The following is a 12,350-nucleotide window of genomic DNA, read 5'->3' as shown; positions in this document are numbered from 1 at the left end:
ATCTTTCGACCCGGCTGGTCATTCCCTCGCGGGTGCGCGCAAATCGCCGCCCCCATCCATGTTTCTGTCCGGGAGCGGTGCGCCCGGCCTTCGAGAGCAGCCCGAGCGTGCAAAGACGCCGTCGATCGACCGGTGTTTCGTGCGCCCATTTGTAATTAGAATTGTCAGACCAGAAGATTAATACGTATGACCAACATAGTAAAAGCTTTCCAAAATTTTTGGGTTGTCGATCTACTTGAGAAGCTACCGGAGGTCGAGTATTCAAGTGCATTAAAGAGCACAATTATTACAGCTTTTGAGAAAAACCCTTTTTTTTATTTAATATTATTTTTCCATCTTTATGCTCTTACCGGTTTCTGTTTAAGTCAACTTGGAAAAGAAAATTTCCACTTTTTGTCCCTGTATATTCAACTCTTCTAGTTAAGTCATTCGACACGTACAAAAAATGTCCAATCAAAACTACAGGACTTAATTCAATTGAGCGTAAAGTTTGAGAATGATATTGCCTATCGAGCAAAAGTTTAAGACTACTAGCGTTACTAGCCCCACCACTATCAAAGGCGAAATTAGAAGGCGAAATTAGAAGGCGCGCTGATGGTCTCTATTGCCCCCTCGACTCGAATCATGCATTTGTCAATGTATGGAAGTTCTCATTTTCTCCGGAAGACATCAAATCGACAAGAAGCAATTTCACATTTTGAAGAAGTTAGAAATAAGTTATTTTTAATTATTTTTTTGCCTGTCAAGCAATGGTTATGAAAATAATTTCTTTTTCTATCACGAGGGCACGAAATGAGTATCTAGTTATCCCAATATAGATGAACGGTGTGGTGTTTCGGAATATGAATTGTTTGGAAAGAGGCAGGCTCGGTAAATCTTGTAGAAAACATAAACTACTTGTTTTGTTTATTGACTAATGATATATATTTATAAAGTGGGATAAAGACAAACACAATCTTTGTGCACATTTTTGTACCCTAAGACTAATAAGAGAAAAGGAAACAACTTTTTTTGGTACAAAGTTGCCGCAAATTTTTTGGATTATGGGATATCTTTAATGTCCATTAACTAGCGGATTAACATATGATACCCGGCTTAGTATTAAGACAAAACTCTGGTTAAGGATGCCTAGGATTCCATGGGGGAGACTTGAATGCGAATGTCTGCCCAGTACATCGCAATCACACAACAAAGGGGGATGGATTTTGATTGCTTTGCCGGTTATTAAAAATGAAATTCTCCACGTGCAATGTCCGGCCTAGACGGCAGACAATGTATTTTATGTGCATGGACATCATATCACCCTCTCCTAGATTGGTCCCCATGCCATTCATGTACCATTACTTACTTTTGGAAAATTTCACTCCGATGAGATATATCCACTTCGAGGTCCGACACCATTCTCTTTATAAAGATATCCGAATCTTTCGATTTTTACTAATTTTCACAAACGTACGAAAATCGCTTTGTCTACGCGCATCAATAAGGCTCCATCCATAATGTGGTAAATTCTCCCATGGATATTTTGAGCGTGCGAGACGTGATTGGAACACGAAATATGTTGAATCCAAGCTAGGTGTTTGATCACTCGGCCAACCTTTTTAGGGGTTTGTGTTCAATTGATTAGACGCATTGAAACAACACTTTAAAACCCACCTTCTCTTTGTTATCCTTTATTTGTTATTAAGACATCAAAGATTGATTAAGAAATTAGACATTTTGTTGCTTATGTTCTCTTTCTGCAGAAGCAGAAGAACCCAAATCATCTATTTTGCGGATCCAAAGAAAGGAGGAGGAAGTGAGTTAAGGAGATTAACCGAGCTAGAAGTTCCACTAATCTTGTCATAAAAGATAAAAATAAATAGATATATGCACAATAAAATGTTCAAGGTCATCTTCACATTACTTCTCATTAACTTACCCATGCCCCGTCTGTCTGTATGTGTAAGCTGAGTTGGGGAGAAAAAAGCTCGAGTGGATCAGCTCCTGTTTCATTGACTTTGTAAGAATCCCATGAGTTGAGTCTCATTCTATCTAAACAGAAGATTGAATTCATATATGACCAACAAAGTAATTACTTATGCACAGGCTGTTGATCTGAATCAGAAGTTTTGTAGGCCGAGTATTCAAATGCAATTAAAAAGCATAACCACTACAGATTTGGAGAAAAGCTATTCTCCCGTCTTTTATTCCATTCCGATTCACGTTTAAATTTGATGAATAGAAGTAACGGGCCAATCCCACAAAGGAAGTGCTCTGAGTAACCATACAACGTGGTGACCATTTGAAAGTATATGTTGACTTATCAGTAACTATACAAGGTGGTGACGATTTGAGAGTGGATGTTGACTTATGGATTACTCAACAGAACCTCCCCTACCGATGTCGAACTTGAAATGTTATCGCATGTGTATACGAATTCGTAATTTCGTGAGTTTATCAGAGGTTGGTTAGGGGGGACATTTTCTGAGGTGAACTCACCGTCAACAAAAGAAGTCAGAGAGAAAATTTGACACTATGAATGAGAAGAGGACCAAACTCAAAGTGTTGCAGTTGTTGGGATCAGAAAAAAAATTGACTACAGCTGTAGTGGTTAAAGCCATATTTCCTGTAGCTACCTGACATAAGAGAGTACCTAACCCAATCAATAAGCAGTTGAGAGGGAGAGTAAAAGGTTCCACAAAAATGAGTTAGGATAGCTGCAATTGTGACTAAATTAATAAAATGTCAACCACTTCTACAACACAACCACCAAAATTTGCCACTTAACTCTGAATTTTATTGGCATTGAATAGGGTGAGCAGACTAGACTGCTTGCTTTGGCTAGTCTATTGCAGGAGGTTGACAACCCTGTGGATATATCACGGTCACTCCCGTTAGGGTTATGATAAGGCCGCGAAATATATGTATGTAGGTACATACATACCCAAATCAAATCAAGTCGAAAACACGAAGACCAAATGAATCCTAAATTTTCATGCTTACTAAGAAGACCAAGCAAATCGAAGGAAAAAGCACCTGGACCTATGGGTGTAAAATTTGCCAAGAGAACAAAAGATAAACCATTCAAATTTAAATTGCAAATTTGTCAAATGGACCAATGCTTTTAGGCAGGAGAAAAAACAAACCAAGATTATTTGGATTTCTTGGAGAATCCCCACGAGTGCAGGTCCATCACTCCATTTGAAACCCATCTCCAAGCACCTAAAAGAGTACGTACCCATTAAATGGAAACCCCTAAAAGAGGTTTTATTACAATCAAGTAAGTCTTTATTTGAATTGTAATTCGGCATCTCTATTCATAAAAAGTATAAATTGGCTTGGTCCTTATTAAATTTGTTATCACTATTTGTGTTTTTTTTATTACAACAAATAGAGTTACGTAATTTTCTCTAATACGTAATAATTTTTCCGACAACATCATGTTTCAACTTTTGGTGAAAGGCACGTATGATTTCTTGCCTCTCCGGTCGCCTTTTTAGACTTCTTGCATGGAGCCCACCCGTCCCCCTCGCTCCTTTTTGCGAGATGATGATAGAGAGCCGAAAAGGTGAAGTCAAAGGTGCTTTAGATTTGGCATTTTGCCTTTTTGAAGACTTTTTTTTTGCTAAATTTAGTCGCCCGAAGTGTTTACTTTTGCTAATGATATCGTTTTAACTTAATCGAGTTTATCACCTTTCTTTTTTCTCTTGACGACCATGGTGCGTGGATTGTTTTTCTTTTCATATATGATTATTTTTGTACACGATTTAACTTAATTGAGTTAATCACCTTTCTTTTTTCTCTTAACGATCATGATGCATGGATTATTCTTCTTTCCGTACATGTTTATTCTTGTACACAATTTAGGCAAGGTAAGTAAAATCATTAGTGGTCCCGGTAGTAAAGCCCACAGAGGTTGTGAATTCATCGGTTAGCTCTGATTGGTAACCTAAACGGTGCAAAAACAAGCCTGTTAATATGAGTTTATCAAGAAGATCAATGTCTTCCTCTAATTCTATATCACAAATGTCCTCATATCAAGCTCCTTTACAAAAGAGAAGAAATAAACATAGAAGATTTTAACAAATCAATTGAAAATTGGAAAATCCCTAAGGTTTAACTTAATCAAATTTATCAGTATATATATTCTCATACACCTGTCTTGGGGTCAATGTACTTTACATTCTCAGACAGTTGACCTGGGGTCAATGTGCTTGCTTCGTGCCGGAGAACACGTCATGCTGGAAATCATGGACAGTTTCTTGGAAATTAGAAGAACGCGTCATGCTGGAAATCGTGGACAGTTTCTTGGAAGTTAGAAGAACGCATCATGCTGGAAATTTCTTGGAAATGGGATATCAATTTTGATTACAAATTCTCACTCTGCTTCGAAGCACATTGTATGCTTTCATATGTTTGAGAGAGAGAGAGAGAGAGAGATGGATCATCAAGCAAACGAGATCGAGGAACTGGGAGATCCAGCAATTGAAGAAGACAAAATCAGATCCGCTGCAGGGTCGATTGGAGAGGATCGATCAGCTCGGGTCGATGACAAAATGGGAACAGTTTAGGCGTACTGGACTAACTTCATCCCCAAGAAACAATGATGGAGCCGGCCTAGTCGATGCCGACGCAGGATCGCACAATGAGGCAGTAACTTACTGCTTGGCCCGCGTTAGGAGCCGACTAGGGGAAAGGGAAAGGGAGAGGGAAAGAAGCTTCCGAGCCAGGACCTCGTCTTGCACCATCTTTAGGATCCCTCCAACTCTCTGCGGGATCAAATCCTAAGGCCGAACAGCCTGAGATTGTATCTATAGGCCCGTACCACAGGGGCCGGGAGAATTTGCTCGAGTTCGAACAGCACAAGTGGATCTTCCTCAAGAGGTTCCTTCACCGCACGTCCTTGAACGTGGAAAGTCTCATCATATCTGTGGCACGTGCAGAAAGTACTGCCCGGGGGTTGCTACTCGGAAACCTGTGCTTATGTCGAGTGACCACTTCGTGGAGATGATGCTACTTGACAGTTGCTTAGCGATGATGCGATTGACGAAGACGACCCCATCTTTACACAGCCTTTGGATTATCCCAATTCTCATCAGGGACTTACTGAAGCTGGAGAACCAGGTTCCGTACTTCCTTCTCGAGACAGTGTTTTCCTCGTCAGGCTTAGTAAGGGTCGTCGGCCTGGAAACAGAAACTATGGGCACGCTCGTTCTGAAAATGTTCGATCTGGCCTATCCAGTACCCGCGGAGCTTCTCAAATGTTACGGATATGTCCAGTGCAATCATTTACTTGACCTGTTTCACTTGACTCTCTTTCCGACAAACGGGGTCCACAGCAACTACCCACAGAAGTACCGGCCGTCACATCAGTCCTTGCCGCGTGTGACCCAGCTTAGGCCCTCCGGAATCAAATTCAAGTCCAGGAAGACGCAGAACTTCCTGAACATAAGTTTCAGGAAACGGGTGCTCGAAATACCATCCATCACCATCAACGACTTCACGACCACCGTGCTGATAAACTGCGTCGCCCTGGAACAATGCCTGGAAAACAGCTTCAAGTACATCACCGATTACGTCACCTTCATGCACTGCCTCATCAATGAACCGAAAGATGTGTCGCTCCTCTGTTCCGATGGGATCATCACCAGATTTTCTCATGATGACCAGTATGTTGCTAATTTGTTCAATAAGCTTGGGAAGAGTATCGTTTTCAATGTTCACGACTGTTATCTGTCCAAGCAGTTCGAGGAATTGGAATCGTACTACTACAGCAACTGGGCGAACATGATGCGCACTTACTTTTCCAGTCCATGGTCAGTCATATCGGTCTTCTCTGCTTTCTTGGTCATAGCTCTCACCACGACACAGACCGTTTACGTTGTAGTTGATCATCACTCTAGCTAGGATTTGTTGTTCAGTGGATGTGTCTCGGTCAGGATTTTTGTCATTCACTCCAAGTTCCTGCTCAGACATCAGGAATACATCACTTCTTCACTTTCTGTGTTCCTATTTCGTCCCTTCAATTTTCAGGAAACCTAGAAGTGGCAATTAATTTTCATTGTAGCTAATTCTGATTCTGCACATCAAAACTACTTCGTGGGCATCATCCAGCTTACCAGAGAAATATACGGCCCACCAGAATTTACAAGCGAGACATTCCAAAGAAAGAATAAGAAAATAGTCAAGAAAAACCATACGTTTTCCACACGGCAGGATTCACTAGGCTCTTTGAAAACCACAAAATTTTTACTCAGTCCAAAACTTCAGAAATGACACGACAATTGCTCTTATAACAGCAAATATAGGATTCATTGGCTGCTTGGAAGAATTCTTGGACGCCACTTCCCATGATTCGCTGCCAAAGAGAAATCAAACCAACAAAATAAGTCAATAATCGTGAAGAGTGAGACTTTGGTAACATACATGGATACACTGCAAACGACGGACTTAGCAATACAATTGCTGGCATATAGAATTACGTACATGCATACCATAGGTTTATGAGTGATTCAGCATGGTTTTGAAGAATATATTCCAACATCACATATTGCTCTCTCTCAAAGTGCAACAATCCACAATGAACAGATAAATTTCTGAACGAGTATACTATACTTACAGATTAATCCTGTCTAAAGGGGGATTGATTCCTTTCTGGACGCTGCCATTAGGTTGAACATTAGGTTCAGGTTTTAGCTTCAGCTCTTGCGATGACACCTGACTGTCAGTTCTAGTGGAACTGCTGATTATGTTTTCAGAATCAACACCACTGGGAACATTTTTAGCCTGCAAAAACATCTCCTCAGTTCAGAGACCAAAATACGTAAATATTCATCGGTGGATAATGATTCAAAGCCAGTTTCACAATATATCCGAAAATGTGCCACATTCGTTTAAAAACGTATAAAACATTACATAGTAACGTCCAGAGAAGTATTTTGTATCAGAAAATTACGAGCAGGTTAAGGCATCTCAAGAAAGGAAATCAAATGGGACATCAATCAACAAACAAGAGGCCAGCATAATTGACAAACAACTGCTCTTACTACTGCATATTCGCTATTCCATTGTCCAAGAAGTGAGTCAAAAGGAAATGAGGGCGAATAAATCAGAAGGATCAGCCAAATTCCAGTGACTTGAGTAATAGGCATCAAAATAGTAGTAAAAAAAATACCATTTTCCACAATAAAAATGCTAATGGCAATTTCTCTTTCATTTCATTAGCAGTAACATGCTTAATAGGCTTACATACGTTGGCATTTATCTGTTTCACAACCTGAATTCCTTGATACAAACTCGAAATTCATCAACTACCAAAAGGATCAGAAAACCAAGGGCATATGAAAAGTTAAATCTAGATCTCCATTTATAACCGTTCACTATTTCTTCATTTGCCAAAAAGTAAATTTGACATAAGTACATGAAGATGCTTAACAATTAATTCTAATAAAACGAGCATTTTGCAAAAAGAAAGTTTCTCAGGCTCATTTTGTCTCAACTATTCAAGCTTATTTAACATTTCCATATACATCTCTATGTTACATACAAAAAATGAAATGTTCCATTCTGCGGAACCAATTTTCTGTGTAGCCCTTTTCCAGGGACAAAACTTTGGCCACATGAAAGACACCACTCACAACACAGCCTCCGACACATACTTCCACAAAATGATGAGTTATCTATCTGCCATTCTCATTTTAAGTATCAAGTATGTTTCCACTGCATCCCTCTATGATTCGCACCAAGTTCATTTGCAACTTTGTTACTCCACAATATAAGTGTCTTCTCATGCAAAGCTTTCGCAGATGGACGCTCAACAAATCGTAGAAAAAAAGCGAGTGCTCACCTCCACTCCAGCAGCATTCCTGTCTTGCTTGTATTCTGCAGGTGTTGAACTCAATCCTTCAACACTAACTGATGCATCATTGGCATCCATGCAGCCATCAGCATCATGAGGAATGTTCTCCTTGGAAAATGAGCCATTAGAATTCTTTAACAAAGGATCAGCAAAGTCTTCCACAACTTCCACATCAACTAAATGAGGTATTTGTCCCAGTGGACCAGGTGAAGCTGAAGCTAAAGCTTCCGCTGTGTTCTCCTCCATTGAATAAGTATTTTCTCGCGAATTCATCTCATACAACACAGCACTGTCACTTCCTGATTCCAGATGTGCCTCTAGATTTTGTTCTTGTGAAGCTTCATTCCTACCTTCACCAACAATTTGATCTACAGAGTCATTTGGCTTACTGACCGATCTCAATGGAAAAGTCTCTACTTCTACACTGGTCAAATTAATTAGTTGAGATGTTGATTCAGCAAATGCATTAAGATTCTTCCCAGCTTCTATGACTCCATTTTCTTGCAATTTTGTTGATGCTAATCTATCAAACTCTGTTAATTTGATATCTACTTGACTTCCATTGACAATTTCCCCGTCCTCAACCTTCAGTTCTTCATGTCCATGAGAGTTTCCAACAGATAAAAGTCCAAGCTCCTTGGTGTCAGCCTGTCGATCCAATTCTTTTGAAGGTTGGGAAACAGCAACTTGAGGTTCAGTGGCTATTGTACCAAGTGGATTTTGTTCCAAGAACTGATCATTGCTCTGTTCATCCTGAACAAACTTAGCAGGTCCGAGAACTCTATTTTCTTGGATTATCTCGCGGACAATCTCTCTTACAGTATAGAATGATCCACCAACTTCCTTGTGTGTAAGATTCAGCGAGGGGAAATTTCCATCGTTTGATTTCTGGTACCTGCAAATAAAGTACCAAAAGTAAATTATAACATCCAGTATGATTTCCCAAAATTAGTCACAACAGAAACTGAACAGCCATGAGGAGGTTTGATGACTTGTGGGTAGACGAAAAAAGACAAATCTATACAAATCCTTGTCCTCCTTTGGCCTAATTTTCCATTTGAAATTTTTTATTATGCAATAGGAACTTACTCCTTGTCGAATCCTTATCAGAGTTTGAGAGGTGGAAAGGTAGAAAATTTTCAGATGAAACATGTCATCTTTGACCACGCAGAGTGAATTCTTTGTAAATTAAAGTTCAGTAAGATGGATTGAGTGGAAGAGATTCAAAGGAAATGAGACCATAGACTCAGCTTGAATTAGTCGTGCCATCTAGGCACTTCATCAAGGTGTCATCCCCACCAGAGAAAGAGAAGGTTCGTGCAATAAAATTCATTATTTCCGAAGGCCATAAGAAAGGACAACTTTGACATGGCCCAATCGTAATAAAAATCCCCACCTTTTCTCCTCTATTCAATTTTATCCCCACCTTAAATTTTCACGTTCCAATATTACATTAAATCTATCTCAACACTAGACTCCTCCCAAAAATTGTCTTTTGATTTCCTGTTTACCCTCTTCAACCTTAAGTAATTCTAATATTGCAATAAAGACTATATTAGTTTAGAAGAACCTAAATTTTCATTTTCTCTTCATACCAAAAATTTTATAAACAGTTTAATAAATAAAAAATGGTTCATATGGAGCCAGATAAATATTCTCCCTTGAGTTAAACATCTGTAAATTAGTCCCCTTTAAATATCCTGCCTTGTATAGTAAAACTCAATAAATCTTCTTTTTTAAATTTAAATCGATATCCTTCTTTTAGCATGATTAGGAAACAAGTACTAGGTCTTATTCCCACTAAGGAAATGGAAGAAAAGGGGGGAAGGAGGGAATCCAACGAATAAACAAAAAAACAAATAAGAGGAGGGACGAAATCGGAATTTGAATGAATCCAAAGGATTATTCTCTCTCACAAATGATGTCAAAGGACCTGGGATAGATTTAAAACAAATTCAAAAGGTTCGATATTTTTCTGATAGGATTAAAAGGTAAAGATATAATTGAATACCTTTAAAAAGGTAGAGATTTATAATGTCATTTGACCATTTGATATTTAGCAATGGGAAAGGGAAATAAAAAAGACTCAAAAAATTACGAAACAAACTTATCAGAGAAGGTAATATTGCTCGGAACTGGTGCTATTTTACTGGAGAGGTTTTTTTCACTTATCTCATCAATCTACCAGCATTAAACAGGTTGACTGAGGTAATTATTCCCTGTCATAATTAGGATAGATCAGGAAAAAGGTTGAACATCCAAGGCTCAACATTTTACTGCCAATGGTTATCCTATAAGTATAAAATGGAGGAACTCAGGGCGCCATGTCTTGCTTTATATTTTGCTTATCATCATGCTAGTTGAGGAGCTTTAAAGAGAAGTTGATGCACTTACTTTTTTATGAATGCTTCAACCATTGATTTTCTCTCCTCTTTCGATCGACGGATTCGAGCCTTTCTACCACTATTCTCAGACTCATTACGCTTTGCCAAGGCAAATGTCTGCCCAACCCAACTGCCTTTAATAGCATGCATGACTTTGGTAAGCGCACCAGCTTTGTAGATTTTAAACTGCATAAAAGAATGTCAAGAGCAGAATTAATTAGTGGGACATAAGTAAAGCACACCAAAATTGACTCACAAGCACCAAATTAAACAATTGCACTGTGAAACTAGGGTGGCGGATGCAAAAGGCAAACAAAAGCCCAATGCACACAGTAATGCAAATGTTGTTAAACAAGGATTTGACTGTCCGAGACAATTTCTCAAGTCTTAGATTCACAGATTATGCAATGAATATGTAAGTCGATCACAAAATGATCTTGACAGGAAGAGCTGATACATTCAATACAGATATTAATCTTAGATTAGTTAAGCTGGAAGTTGAGCATGGCTAATTAATAATAAATGCTAAAATGTATTGGTATACCACAAACAAGCTAAAACAATGCAATCGTGAAGACTTCTCTCGCATGAAAAGAAAGAAGATAGATCAGACTACGAGAAATGGGCCAACAGATGGAAGAGAAAGTAGGATAGCCAGACGAAATATAGAGAGGGGAGGCTTGGAAACAAGTAATGGAAGCAGCAACTGCAACCATCCAAACACCAATAAGATTTTAAAAGGAAAAAAATCATCAAAAAGTGCCCTTAGAGCATTTGTTAGAGTGACCAAATATGAAAAAAGGTTGCATTTGAATGCGACGAGCTTTTTGTCCACGATATGTGCGATCATTTCTTCGAAAATTTGAGCATATATTTATTAAGTATGCTCGATAACTTATCGTGGGGCACTCATTTGCATGATTAGTAGTTCTAATTTCGACGAAAACCAGGACACAGTAACTAACTTTCTGACCTACACTGAAACAGTAACAAAATGAGAGAGAGAAAAAGAGAGAGAGAGAGAGTATAAAAGTCATAAACCTCTAGCCAAGAGAATGCAAAGCTACACTAACAGCAGAGTCAATGAAGTTTCTGAATGAAAATCTGTAGGCCTAAGCCAAAGAACCCAAGAAACGAAACAAACGCGGCGATGGCTGCCTCCAATTTAGACCTCCGCAACATCACGTCGCTTCGGCTCATCTCAGCAACAAACAAACGGTCCATCAACTTTCTCCCCTCTCAATTCATCACAGAACACGACCCACATACCGACTGGCGCTACGCTACACTACACGAGACCACAAATTCCAAACCCAGGCACGGACGAACAAATTCCGGAAAAAAAAAAATCTCAAACCTTGACGCACCAGCTCGATCCAAGATCAGCACGACGACGCAACCACAGGTCCAAAACCAGTCTAATTTCCAGAGACAGGCAGGCAACTACAGCACTTGACACAAACGAACGAAGGAATCACAGAAATTGCCAAACCGTAGCAAGGCAACCACATAAAGGGGGAGATTCCGCTGGACTTGGAAATGCACAAAATCATAATAGACCCCCAAAAGAAAGAAAGAGAGGAGCAGAGCGACGCGGTCAGAATCAACTCATTTCACGGAAGCAAAGGCAAGCAATGCGAGCGAGAGAGCGAACATCGATTGGAGCGCGGAAGCGAAAGAGGGCAGAAGAACGTCAGCGAGCGGAGAGCTTCATCTTACCTCGAACAGCGACACGCATGGAGAGAAGCCAAAACCCAAAACCCTACGGCTTCCGAAGCACAGTGACGAGAGGCAAAAATGGAGCCAGTTGGTCCGTGCAGCGTAGGCTTATCGCTCCATTACGGAATGCGACCCAGTGGCAATGTTGTAATATCAGAAGCGCTCGAGGGTCGATTTGTTCCCTCCCGTCGAGGCCCACCACCCCCCCAAATTCGGAGAGACGTTCGGCTTCGCGCGGTCGGAATCTCTTCTATCGTTTTTTCGGAGAGTCCCGTTTTATATCATCATCGTACCTTCTGCTTTTGCCAGTTTCATTTATATATATATCCCACGAGGTCTTTTTACACTACGCAATTTACAAAGCAAAAATTTCAGCTCCATGGGAAAAAACATGGCCACCAATAGGA

At 39.8% G+C, this 12,350-nt stretch overlaps 1 protein-coding gene and 1 pseudogene across 3 annotated transcripts; one reads left to right on the top strand and one right to left on the bottom strand.

Moving 5' to 3' along the window:
* Positions 1-4,394: 4,394 nt before the first annotated feature.
* LOC115673201 (UPF0481 protein At3g47200-like) lies at positions 4,395-5,992 on the top strand (annotated as a pseudogene).
* Positions 5,993-6,016: 24 nt separating this feature from the next.
* Positions 6,017-12,125, bottom strand: LOC115673197 (uncharacterized). 3 transcript variants are annotated; one of them, XM_030595284.2, is made up of 6 exons: positions 11,944-12,125; positions 11,582-11,751; positions 10,235-10,410; positions 7,829-8,735; positions 6,602-6,768; positions 6,017-6,340 (listed from the first exon to the last, which is right to left on the bottom strand). In XM_030595284.2, exons 3-6 carry the CDS (start codon positions 10,372-10,374, stop codon positions 6,232-6,234), a joined length of 1,323 nt encoding a protein of 440 aa, XP_030451144.1. In that variant the 5' UTR covers positions 10,375-10,410; positions 11,582-11,751; positions 11,944-12,125; the 3' UTR covers positions 6,017-6,231. The 3 variants fall into 3 exon arrangements, with proteins under 3 accessions (XP_030451144.1, XP_056164326.1, XP_056164325.1); XM_056308351.1 differs by having other exon boundaries at positions 11,592-11,751; XM_056308350.1 differs by lacking the exon at positions 11,582-11,751 and having other exon boundaries at positions 11,944-12,124.
* Positions 12,126-12,350: the final 225 nt, after the last annotated feature.

The sequence above is a fragment of the Syzygium oleosum genome, unplaced genomic scaffold (genome assembly GCF_021117445.2).
Source record: "Syzygium oleosum isolate NSW1041296 unplaced genomic scaffold, Sole_v2.1 Sole_v2.02, whole genome shotgun sequence".
NCBI lineage: Eukaryota > Viridiplantae > Streptophyta > Magnoliopsida > Myrtales > Myrtaceae > Syzygium > Syzygium oleosum.
This window is presented reverse-complemented; position numbering and strand designations above follow the sequence as displayed.

Coding starts and splice junctions, on each gene's coding strand:
- LOC115673197 (XM_030595284.2), bottom strand. CDS start 10,374: ATGCATGCTATTAAAGGCAGTTGGGTTGGGCAGACATTTGCCTTGGCA. Junction 8,736..10,234: donor GTTGAAGCATTCATAAAAAA/GTAAGTGCATCA, acceptor CTTTATTTGCAG/GTACCAGAAATCAAACGATG. Junction 6,341..6,601: donor CCTTTAGACAGGATTAATCT/GTAAGTATAGTA, acceptor TCTCTTTGGCAG/CGAATCATGGGAAGTGGCGT.